This window comes from Sphaeramia orbicularis, unplaced genomic scaffold (genome assembly GCF_902148855.1).
Source record: "Sphaeramia orbicularis unplaced genomic scaffold, fSphaOr1.1, whole genome shotgun sequence".
NCBI lineage: Eukaryota > Metazoa > Chordata > Actinopteri > Kurtiformes > Apogonidae > Sphaeramia > Sphaeramia orbicularis.
This window is the reverse complement of record NW_021941676.1, coordinates 21449-34168: the sequence shown is the minus strand read 5'-3', so window position 1 is coordinate 34168 and position 12720 is coordinate 21449. Positions and strand designations below refer to the sequence as shown.

General features: G+C 39.2%; 1 protein-coding gene across 1 annotated transcript in view; it reads left to right on the top strand.

Annotated features, from left to right (window-relative positions):
* The window catches only part of LOC115416782 (voltage-dependent T-type calcium channel subunit alpha-1G-like), a gene marked incomplete at its 3' end in the record, with an annotated part of 49693 nt that extends 37197 nt beyond the window's left edge, over positions 1-12496 (top strand). Inside the window, exons 3-7 of the mRNA XM_030130648.1 lie at positions 1638-1932; positions 3384-3476; positions 4412-5300; positions 12106-12166; positions 12202-12496. Of these exons, the coding sequence (XP_029986508.1) occupies positions 1638-1932; positions 3384-3476; positions 4412-5300; positions 12106-12166; positions 12202-12496 (1633 nt within the window). The remainder of the gene's footprint in view (positions 1-1637; positions 1933-3383; positions 3477-4411; positions 5301-12105; positions 12167-12201) is intronic.
* Between the last annotated feature and the right edge of the window lie 224 nt (positions 12497-12720).

The following is a 12720-nucleotide window of genomic DNA, read 5'->3' as shown; positions in this document are numbered from 1 at the left end:
TGAGTTCAGCACAGACAGGTGTGAGTTCATCTAAACCACACACACACCAACCAAACCTGACACTGACTGTTCAGTACTAATTAGGATACATCTGCAAAAATAAAAGATTTTTCAAGCAAAACAACTTGTAACATTATATTTTTTCTTCTCCATTTTGGTTCATGATGTATGATGTCCATCCGACATTTTAGAACTAGTCAAAGTCACACATTTAACTCCCATTTAATACGATCCGTACAAGATCCTGGTATATCAGTGAAGTCATACTGGTGGTACAACAAAGTGTCAGTAGATCAGCTGTGGTATATCAATAAGGTATTGTATACATATATATATATATATATATATATATATATATATATATATATATATATATATATATATATATATATATATGTGTGTGTGTATATATGTGTGTGTGTGTATATATATATATATATATATATATGTGTGTGTATATATATATATATATATATACATATATATGTATATATATGTATATATATATATATATATATATATATATATATATATATATATATACAGTATGTGTCTGTATTTGTGGATAAACCATTGCAGAAAGTGCTTGTGTGGATACATTTGAGATGGGGCGAGTTGGGTGGACAACTGGACACACTCCGTTTGCTGGACACAGGCTTGGGGGCTGGAGTGTCAGATGTAACATCACCACTAACAGCATGCTCCACTCTCCAGCGTTTGTCTTTGGTTTGACTCGGTGGTTTCGACACAGCCTGTTCCTGACTCCACCTCCTCGTCTGGGTCCCGGTAAACCCCCCAGCCTTCTGCTGCAGTCTACCAGATGTGCTGGTTTTGTCCCTGGTCCTCGTCCACCTGGGGCTGTTTGGGGTTTCCTGTTCTTGGCTTCTCCAAGAGCGTGCTCTGTATTGTCCGCAGCCATCGAAGCCTTCTGTTACGTTAGCATTCCCACGGTGGCAGTGCTACCCGCTTCCTTTGTTTTTCTGTTTTTTCTGGCCTTCTGCTACGAACGCGTCTTCTCGTCCCTGCTCCAGAAAACTCAACATTCTGCTCCTGACTACGGAATCTGTCTGTTTCCTGGATCTCATCTGACTTATTGTTTGGTTTACTCAGCCTCTGCTCTACCAGGGCCTAGCCTGTCATGTGGGAGACCAGGGTCTGAGTCCAGAACGTGCATCTGTTCACCTGAGCCCTCCCACAATGTGTTGGTCATGTGTAATATTTGATAAAGACATCTGAACTGTTGATCATCTGTGTGTTGCATTTGGGTCCTCCATTCTCCACCCCCCATTACAGTGAATATGCTGAGTGGTTCCACATTAGGTTTTGGAACTGGAACCAGACAGAGCCCTGCCAGTGGGAACACTCTGTCACTGTATGTTCTCTGGTGTAGGAATGTATGGTATTAATGATTCACCGACACATTCTTTAGTGATGTCTCTGTCACTTCAATAGTGTATTCCAAGAAGTAGCCTAAAATTTCATTTAATCTTTCTTATTTTGTTCTGAAATGTCCATGATGTCCTTGGCATAATCATGTGTCATAATCATCACCAACCTCTAACATGTAAGATAAAAAAGAAATATTAAATATAAAAAAGAAAAATGTCAAAGTTCTTGTTTGTCTGTCTCTGTCCAAGCCCTTTGTCAGTAGGACTGGCCAATTACTACAAGACTGAAAACGACGATGAAAACCCCTTCATCTGCTCTCAGCCACGAGACAACGGTATGAGGGACTGTGGTTCGGTACCCAAGCTCTACGAGGAAGGAGGCCTGCAATGTAACCTGGACATGTACTCCTACAACAGCACTGACAACACCACCTGCGTCAACTGGAACCAGTACTACACCAACTGTTCTGCTGGTCCCTTCAACCCCTTCAAAGGAGCAATCAACTTTGACAACATCTGTTACGCCTGGATCGCCATATTTCAGGTGAAAACAGCTGATTAAGAAAGTAGAGTGAAGAGAGGGAACTAGAGGGAAGGAAAGGGAACTAGAGGAACTAGAGGAACTAGAGGGAAGGAAAGGGAACTAGAGGAACTAGAGGGAAGGAAAGGGAACTAGAGGAACTAGAGGGAACTAGAGGGAAGGAAAGGGAACTAGAGGAACTAGAGGGAACTAGAGGAACTAGAGGGAACTAGAGGAACTAGAGGGAACTAGAGGAACTAGAGGGAACTAGAGGAACTAGAGGGAAGGAAAGGGAACTAGAGGAACTAGAGGGAACTAGAGGGAAGGAAAGGGAACTAGAGGGAAGGAAAGGGAACTAGAGCAGGGGTGTCAAACATGCGTCCCGGGGGCCAAATGTGGCCCACCAAAGGTTCCAATCCGGCCCACAGGATGAATTTGTGAAATGCAAAAATTACACTTAAGATGATCACAGAAAATTTGGTTCAGGTTCCACATACAGACCGGGAAAAATATAATCCTTATAACCTATAAATTCTTACAACTCCAATTTTTTCTTTTTATAAATGTAAATATTTTCATATAACTTTCCTGTATTTACACTAAAACAAACTAGAATTTCACAGAAAACGTAAATATCCTGAACAAATATGAACAACCTGAAACGTCTGAAGAGATGTAAGTGTACATCTGATACTATTCAACCTGTTACTGAATATTTAGTGTGTTTGTAGATCCACTGTGATCTGTAAGTTGTGATGAACATGACGTCAACGATAAACTGAGGCAGAATATTGTTAAAATTGCACTTACGTACTTAACAGTTTTAAGGTGTTCATGTTATTCACATTGTTTTAAAGAACAGTTATAAATGTCAACTTTTTCACCATGTAAGGAAAGTTTGGAGTAGACGTTATTTATATATATTTATGTTATTATTTCACTGGTCCGGCCCACTTCAGATCAAATTCATCTTAATGTGGCCCCTGAACTAAAATGAGTTTGACACCCTGAACTAGATGGAGCTGGAAGGACAGGCTGCTGGCTGCCGGCTGGTGAAACAGGGTTTACAGGATGAGCAGGTCACCACAGCCATGCCACCAGACTGTGGGCTCATGTTTTCAACACCATTTGTTTGCTATCTCCACATCATCTGAAAAGCCTTTTGTGGAGTTTTCATTCATCGCTGTCTATCTGAAGGGGTGGTGGGGCTAATTTTGGGGGACGAAAGCCAGATTGGAGATTAATTTTTCCCTAAATCTGTCTTTTGCTCTGGTTTGTCTGTGTGGGGTAAAGCACTAAAGCACAACACAGCAGTCCTGAGGATTGGCCTTCTGCTGAGGGCTGCTATTTGGAAACTTGGAACTGAAATCTGGTGTCATTTAATCCCTATTTTAATTCTACTGTTTGTTTGCTTGGTTTGGTTTTGTGTTATGTTTTCTAAATCCTAATCTCACTCGTTTCCTTTTCCTCTCTAGGTGATCACTCTGGAGGGATGGGTGGACATCATGTACTTTGTGATGGATGCTCACTCCTTCTACAACTTCATCTACTTCATCCTGCTCATCATTGTAAGTGTCACTACATAATCATACCAAAGTCATACACTGTAAAAAAAAAAAAAAAAGAGTGTAAAAAAATGGCAATATTCCGGCAGCAGGAGTGCCAAAAAAATACTATAAAATAACAGAAAATAACCATCTCATAAAATACGGCAATTTTCCATAATTAAAATACATTTTTTTGCTCTAACTTTACATGAGATTTTGCATATTTTTTGACTTTTTAATGTTTAATAAAGAATATTTACATGTATGAAAACAATCCAATTCCCTATAAATATATATATAAATAATTTTCAGTGAGACTCAGTTGTCCAATCCACTGATAAAAACTGTATTTGGACAGTTTATCAGTGCTTATACATGTTATACATTCACAAAAATACATTTATTCAACATTTTTGTTGTGAAACCTCCTGTAATTACACAAGATATTTGTCAATTAACAAACAAGTCTGGTTCAACTGACAGAACAAATACTTCTGTTACCGTTAACTGTCAGTAATTTTATCTGGTTTTATTTTTTTTTTTTACAGTATTAAACTTTAAATTAACAGTTTAATCTCATAAATAGAAAAGAAATATTTGTGAAATTATGATACATTTGCAAATGTATTTTAACTGGATTTTTCGGTGAAAAAGGAAAACATTTCTTTTAAAAAATGTAAATTTTCTGTTTTTTCACAGTTACAGTTTTTTTCATGTTCTTTTACATTTGACATGTAAAATCACAGTCTGTTTTTGTCATTTCATTGATATTTTTCTGTATCTGAAAAATACAGGACAAATCTGTGAAATAAACAGTGAAAATTCAGTTAAATTACAGATTTTTTTACAGTGTAATATCAGTCGGTGACTTACTGGCATTCTTTGTGACGTCTGCCTTTTTCACCCAGTGTGTGAATATACTGACAGACTTTAATGAGGTGTGTCCTTCTTCTTAGATCGGTTCTTTCTTCATGATCAACCTTTGCCTGGTGGTCATCGCCACTCAGTTCTCCGAGACCAAACAGAGGGAGAGTCAGCTGATGAAGGAGCAGCGGGTGCGCTTCATGTCCAACGCCAGCACCCTGGCCTCTCTTTCTGAACCCGGCTCCTGCTACGACGAGCTGCTCAAATACCTGGTCCACATCATCCGGAAAGGGGCCAAGCAGGTGGCCCACGTATGCAGGTTTCTGGCTCGGCGTGCCGGGCTCAACATCGCCGCCTCCCCCCCTGCGCAGGACCCCCAACGCAACCAAAGCCAGAGGAGGAGGAGGAAGTCTTCCAGACAGGGCTCTGTGTCCGTGCATCATATGGTCCACCACCACCACCACCACTACCACCTGGGGAACGGCAGCGTAAGGGGCGGGGGGAGCGTGAGGGGGCTGGACGCGGAGGCTGCCCCCAGCAACAACAGTGGGGGGGCGCTTATAGCGACCACCTGCACCAGGCATCTGGCCTTAGCTCCGCCTCCATCAGTAATCGCAGCAACATCTGATACAAACTTGGCGACTTTATCCAACTGTGGAGCAGCAGCTGCCGGGTCTTCTTCCGTGGGCAGCGTTTACCAGATGGATTATCATTCGGACAGTTTCTGCTGTACGCCCACCGCCCCGGGGCCCTTCTCCCTGGCCCCGGCCCCCACGGGCAGGGCCATGAAGAGGAACTCTGTGCCCTTTGCAGCTCCAGGTCCGAAGAATTACCCGACCCTGCAGGCCAGAGTGTTAGCAGAGTCCAGACGAGGAAGTGTTGCTGCCAGCACTCTGACTAACATCAGCTTCAACCTCAACATCCCACCCATGCAACTAGAGCGATGTCAGCAGAGCCTGGTGGACACGCACACGGCCACAGGTAGTGAACACATGTCAGCTGCACCAGGACTGTCAAACTCAGGTTCTGTCAGGGGCCACATTCAGCCCAAACTGATCTGCAGCGGGCCGGACCAGTAAAACAATAGCAGAATAACCTGGAAATAATGACCACTCCAAATTTTAACTCCTTATTTCAGTGCAATCAAGATTAAATTATAAAAATATGTACATTTGCAAACTATCCCAAAAAAAAAAAAAATGATGTGAATAACCTGAAAAAAACTGGAATTTCTTCAGAAAAATAAGTGCAGTTTTAACAATATTACACCTCAACTCAGCATTTCTACATGTATATTACAGATTGGATCCACAAAGGCACAAAATATTTAATAACAGGAAGAATAATGTTAAAATTTCACTTCCAAAATGTCAGTTTTTTTCATTTTATTGTTGAAGGATAGTTTGTTAATGTTAATATTTTCATCATTTACTGTCAGTTTTTACACTAAAACAAGGAGAAAAATTTGGAGTTGTCATTACTTATTTTTAGGTGTAATGTAATATTATGTTTTCCACATTAAACTAAGAAAACTTGGAGTCATTTTTTAGAGGTTATTATGCGATTATTTTAGTTGAGATCACATTGGTCTGTATGTGGAACCTGAACTAAAATGACTTGGACATCCTTGATTGATGTCTTGATTCATATCTTAAGTGTCATTTTTTGCGCTTTGCAAATTCATCCCGTGGGCCGGATTAGACCCTTTGGCGGGCCGGATTTGGCCCCTGGGCCACATGTTTGACACCTGTGAATTACACTGACAGTGAGGGTGAGCAAAATATGTCTGAGTGAATGGAGGTGTGGTTTTGAAGGATGTGAAAAATGATTTTCAAATGGAGGTGAATTCACTGAGACCATCAGTTCTGTGTTTACGACAGCAGCATGGTCTGTCTGAATGAAGCCGCTGTCAGCAAAGAAAGAAGACCAAAGGCACTCGTGTTTACTGAGCGATGGGCCACACCACAGGTGTCAAACATGCGGCCCAGGGCCCAAATCTGGCCCACCAAAGGGTCCAGTCCGGCCCTGAGGATGAATTTATGAAATGCAAAATTTACACAAAGATATTTCAATCCTTTTAGTTCAGGTTCCACATTCAGACCAGTTCAGTCTGCAGTGGGTCAGAGAAGTCAAATACTGTCAGAAGAACAGAGAAATAATGACAGCTGACAAGGTTTCTGTTTGGAAATGGAAATATTTTCATGTATTTACACTAAAACAAAGTATAATTTCACAAAAAATATGAACAACCTGAAATGTCTTCAGAGAAGTCAGTACAATTTTACCAATATTCTGTCTGTTATTAAATGTTTTGTGTGTTTGTAGATCCACTGGGATCTGTACGTTATAATGTACATGTGGAAATGATAAACTGAGGCAGAGTAGTGTTCAAATTACACAGATTTTTTCAGTTTGTTCATGTTATTCACATCTTTTGAAAGGATAGTTTGTAGATGTAAACCTGTTCATAATGTAAATGTACTTTTTTCGCTCTAAAACCTAGTCCACTGCAGATCGAATTTAGCTGAATGTGGAACTGAACTGAAATGAGTAGGACAGCCCTGATCTAGATCAAGTGAAAGTGAAAATCAGTGTCATAAATACGTTTCACCTACCTTTTCTCAAATGGGCTAATTTTTTAGCTTAAGAACTCTGTTTTATGGAACTGTTTGCTAATTTTCAGTATCACTTGTAGGAAAAAAGATATAAAGATATGATCAGCATAAAATGAAACCTAAAAAGAACTAACATATGTAAATGCACAATTAACTGTAATAATATTTTTTTCTTGCTTGTATAAGTGATGTTTTAAGTCTGTGAATCTGTAGGAACTAATTATTCAACAGTACAAGAATATAGAAAGGTTACGTACACTCAAATTATTTGTAAAATATGCTCTGCTATTAGCTGTATATATCACTTCAGTTGTAATATGTATGTTAAATAAAAGTTCATTAGCATATGTGTAGTGTTTGATACGGTGGCCCAGAGGTGCAACAGGCCAAAAAATTATCCACTAGACGAAAAAAATTATCTACTACAAGAAAAAAAAAAGAACAGCCTAAAAAAATTATCCACTAGATGAAAAAAATTATCTACTACAAGAAAAAAAAAGAACAGCCTAAAAAAATTATCCACTAGATGAAAAAAATTATCTACTACAAGAAAAAAAAAAAGAGAACAGCCTAAAAAAATTATCCACTATAAGGAAAAAAAAAAGAGAGAACAGCCTAAAAAAATTATCAACTAGACAAAAAATTATCTACTGCAAGAAAAAAAGAGAACAGCCTAAAAAAAATTATCCACTATAAGAAAAAAAAGAGAACAGCCCAAAAAAAATTATCCACTAGATGAAAAAAAAAATCCCCTATGAGAAAAAAAAGAGACCAGCCAAAAAAATTATCCACTAAAAGAAAAAAAAAAGAGAACAGGCAAAAAAAATTATCTCCTAGCCCAAAAAATTATTCACTATAAGAAAAAAAAAAGAACAGGTGAAAAAAATTATCTACTATGTGAAAAAAAAGAGAGCAGCCCAAAAAAATATCCACTATAAGAAAAAAAAAAACATCATCCACCTTTTCAATTACGGGGGCGCTGTTTACCCGAAAGGTGCCTTGCTTTAAAATTAAGACCACCACAAAAATAAAAGGATAGGCTGAAACATTTTTAAGGCTTTCGGCTAATGTGGCTAATGCTAAGGAAGTACCCCACCGGAAGTGGAGGTCGTGCGCTAAAAATAAAGTTATTTTAAAATATAGATATTTCCATTAATATAGTTTGCAAAGCAGTTAAATGATTAAATACGGTTCCAGTGTCTGCTCCAGGTTAGGCATGGGCGTTAAATGGTTAAGGTTAGGGTTAGGGTATGGTTGGGGTTAGTTTTCAGTGGTAAATGGCCCTTGTGTGCACTGTGTGAAGGTTCGTTGCTAAGCTAATGCTAACGCGAAAAGTTGACGGCAACTTTGTGAACTACCAGTGCGAGTAAACAATTGTGTGATTACCGTGTTGAATTGTTCAACTGCCTGACATTCAATATCATTTTTGATGAATATTCGCTACAAGAAGTTCTAAAATTATTTTATTTTGAGAGGAGGAGAAGAGGAGCTTCCTGTGGAGCTCCACTATCATGGCATCGCCCATTTGTTGAGAGACAGCAAGTGCATATTGCGGCACCGACACCTGGTGCCGTGGCACCTCGGCTGGTGCCGCGACGTACTGCGGTACCACGGCTCGGTGCCAGGTACCCCAGCACGGCACCGCGTACCATGGCTCGGTACCACAGCTCAGCTCGTTGCCAGGTGCCGAGGCACTGCGGTACCACGGCACACATCTGTATCTCCACAAAATGTCCTTCTTGATCTAGTGTTAGTGAAGACACTCCGTTTGAGTTGAGGAGCAGAGGTCTACCTGCAAACAAATGGGCGATGCCATGATAGTGGAGCTCCACAGGAAGCTCCTCTTCTCCTCCTCTCAAAATAAAATAACACAAAGTTGCCCGTCAACTTTTCGCGTTAGCATTAGCTTAGCAACGAACCTTCACACAGTGCACACAAGGGCCATTTACCACTGAAACTAACCCCAACCATACCCTAACCCTAACCTTAACCATTTAACGCCCATGCCTAACCTGGAGCAGACACTGGAACCGTATTTAATCATTTAACTGCTTTGCAAACTATATTAATGTAAATATCTATATTTTAAAATAACTTTATTTTTTAGCGCACGACCTCCACTTCCGGTGGGGTACTTCCTTAGCATTAGCCACATTAGCCGAAAGCCTTAAAATTTTTCAGCCTATCCTTTTATTTTTTGTGGTGGTCTTAATTTTAAAGCAAGGCACCTTTCGGGTAAACAGCGCCCCCGTAATTGAAAAGGTGGATGAAGTTTGGTTTTTTTTCTTATAGTGGATATTTTTTTGGGCTGCTCTCTTTTTTTCCTCATAGTAGATAAATTTTTTCACCTGTTCTTTTTTTTTTTCTTATAGTGAATAATTTTTTGGGCTAGTAGATAATTTTTTTTTGCCTGTTCTCTTTTTTTTTCTTTTAGTGGATAATTTTTTTGGCTGGTCTCTTTTTTTTCTTACAGGGGATTTTTTTTTTTCATCTAGTGGATAATTTATTTTAGGCTGTTCTCTTTTTTTTCTTATAGTGGATAATTTTTTTTTGGGCTGTTCTCTTTTTTTTCTTGTAGTAGATAATTTTTTTCATCTAGTGGATAATTTTTTTAGGCTGTTCTCTTTTTTTTTTTTTTTTTTCTTGTAGTAGATAATTTTTTTCATCTAGTGGATAATTTTTTTTAGGCTGTTCTCTTTTTTTTTCTTATACTGGATAATTTTTTTTGGGCTGTTCTCTTTTTTTTTCTTGTAGTAGATAATTTTTTTCATCTAGTGGATAATTTTTTTAGGCTGTTCTCTTTTTTTTCTTATAGTGAATAATTTTTTTGGGCTGTTCTCTTTTTTTTCTTGTAGTAGATAATTTTTTTCATCTAGTGGATAATTTTTTTAGGCTGTTCTCTTTTTTTTCTTATAGTGAATAATTTTTTTGGGCTGTTCTCTTTTTTTTCTTGTAGTAGATAATTTTTTTCATCTAGTGGATAATTTTTTTAGGCTGTTCTCTTTTTTTTTTCTTGTAGTAGATAATTTTTTTTGTCTAGTGGATAATTTTTTGGCCTGTTGCACCTCTGGGCCACCGTAGTTTGAGTTCCAGCAAAGTCTTTTACCATGACTACTGAACAAAATGAGAAGCACAACATATTTGTGTTCTTAAAAACGTATCATTTAAACATTTTTATCCAATGTGGATCACAGTTGTAGTTTAACATCATAGTTAAAGCCCTGTGTTTCATTTAGTATCAGTTTCTTTTGAGAACAGCATGTTTTGTACATGTGCGTAAAGTGAAAAAAAACCTCTGTTCATTTTGAGTCTGCTCGTCACGCAGCAGTCATTGAAGTCATTTTATTTCTGTAAATTGTAACGTGTCATGTGACAGTACTTCCTGAGACCTGGACGGGCATGGACAGATGTGGAATTGTCCACCCTGCTGTTAAAGTTTTTCACTTACATCTAACTTTAACAGCGTTGCACATGAAAGAAGCAGATTTGTGTGAATTGTCCATAATGCTGGAAAAATCCTGAACAAAATCCTTGGCCATGTTTCCTCACTCTTGGTCGCAGATATGCATTCCACTATCCACAATTCCAAAGTTGGACAGCATTTATTTCTTTAGTTTCATGTGAGTTCGCTGCGCTGAGTGGGAGACTGGAAAAAGGGGAAGACATAATGGGAAGTGAAAATAACAGGAGTATCTTTTTCACTCAGAATCAGCGTTTAATTTGAAAAGTGTGTTCAAGCAAATCAAGTGATAGACCACTGGAAGGGTTCCTGTTTTCAGTCACCCTTTTAGAGGAGTATGGGATTGATTTGTCGTGATTAAGCCTCAGATTATAACACCATCCAAAGTGCTTTTGTCTTTGTCAGAGACACAAACTGTGCTAATTATGGTCAATAAATGCTAATCCTTTATGTCATGAACTCGCAGCCAACTGTGGCTTCGGCCAAGTGTTTAAAAGCAGTGAGCTCGGCAAAAGTTCAGTCATTCCTGCTTAGGTTTTCCGGACAGTGGAAAAACTGGCAGCGATCCAGGCTGATGTGTAGAGAGCAGGCATGACTCACACACTCTGACGATCAATATCAGATACACTCCCTCTGATTTACACGCAACCATCCACAAATACTGTTCACGGCACATTCACTGGAAATGACAAATGGTCTAAACCGGGGGGTCAAACATGCGGCCCGGGGGCCGAATGCAGCCCCCCAAAGGGTCCAGTTCAGCCCCTGGGATGTTTTTGACAAGTGCAAAAATTCCACTGTCTTGAATTGAACCAAAAAAAAAAAAAAAAAAACAATTGCTTGAATTAAGGAAAAACTCTTGAATTAAGCCCAAAAAAAATTTCAATTAAGTAAAAAAAAAATTTTCAATTAAGCCAAAAAAATCTTAAATTAAGTAAAAAAAAAAAAAAAAATCTTCAATTAAGCAAAAAAAAAAAATCTTCAATTAAGTAAAAAAATCTTCAGTTAAGCCAAAAAAAATCTTAAATTAAGTTAAAAAAAAAATCTCGAATTAAGCAAAAAAAAAAAAAAAATCTTCAATTAAGTAAAAAAATCTTGAATTAAGCCAAAAAAATCTAGAATTAAGAACTTTTTTTCCCCTTTGTTTTAGTGCAAAAAATCACATTAAACTGTGAAAATCTTTCCATTTCCAAACTCTCCTGTACCAATAAAATGTCACTAACCTGAACAAATGTGTCCAACCTGAAATGTCTGTATTAAATTCAGTCCAGTTTGAACTCTTTTCTTCCTGTTCCTCAGTGTTTAGTGTCTTTGGAGATCTGATCCAGAATGCACATGGACTAATGAGAAGTGGAGGAAGAAGACTGAGAAAATTACACTGATTTTCTTACGTTTTTTAATTTAAATTTCATTTTTTCTTTTTTTTTTTTTTTTTTGGCTAGTTTATAAAAATAAGTAGTTTCATAATTGAATGTTTTTTTTGCACTAAAACACAGACATAAATTGTCAGTTGTCATTATTTCTAGGTTCTTCTGTTCTTATTTTCCTGGTTGGGTCCACTGCAGATCAGATTTAGCTGAATATGGAACTGAGCTGACATGAGCTGCCCAGCCCTGGTGTAAACCACTTATTGGTGTAGTTTGTCACAGTGGTGCAGATGTTTCCTGCTTCGTCTCATTCTCTCCGTGTGCCCTTTCCCTGTCGGCTTCAGCCCAGCTCTCGGTCCGTGACCTCAGCCGCTCCAGCGGCGCCGTGGACGCGGCCGCCCTGACGCCGGACCCGGACGGCTGCCCCCTACTGCGCCAAGGCCCTGGCCAAACGAGTCCGAGGGCGCCACGGAGAGCAACGACACCCCCGGAGACTCGGACAGCGAGGGGGTCTACGAGTTCACCCAGGACCTCCACCACAGGGACAGAAGGGACAGTCGGCAGCCCAGGAGGAGGCACCGCAGGCTGGGCAAGACGGCGGCCAAAGTGGTTCACTTCTGGAGGCTGGTGTGTGACACCTTTAGGAAGATCGTGGACAGCAAGTACTTTGGCAGAGGCATCATGATCGCCATTTTGATCAACACTCTGAGCATGGGCATCGAGTACCACGAGCAGGTTGGTGTGTGTGCGTGTGTGTGTGTATGTGTGTGTGTGTGTGTGTGCGTGTGTGTAGGTGTGTGTGTGTATGTGTGTGTGAGTGTGTGTAGGTGTGTGTGTGTGTGTATGTGTGTGTGTGTGTGTATGTGTGTGCGTGTGTGTGTGTGTATGTGAGTGTGTGTAGGTGTGTGTGTGTGTGTGTGTATGTGTGTGTGTGAGTGTGTGTAGGTGTGTGAGTGTGT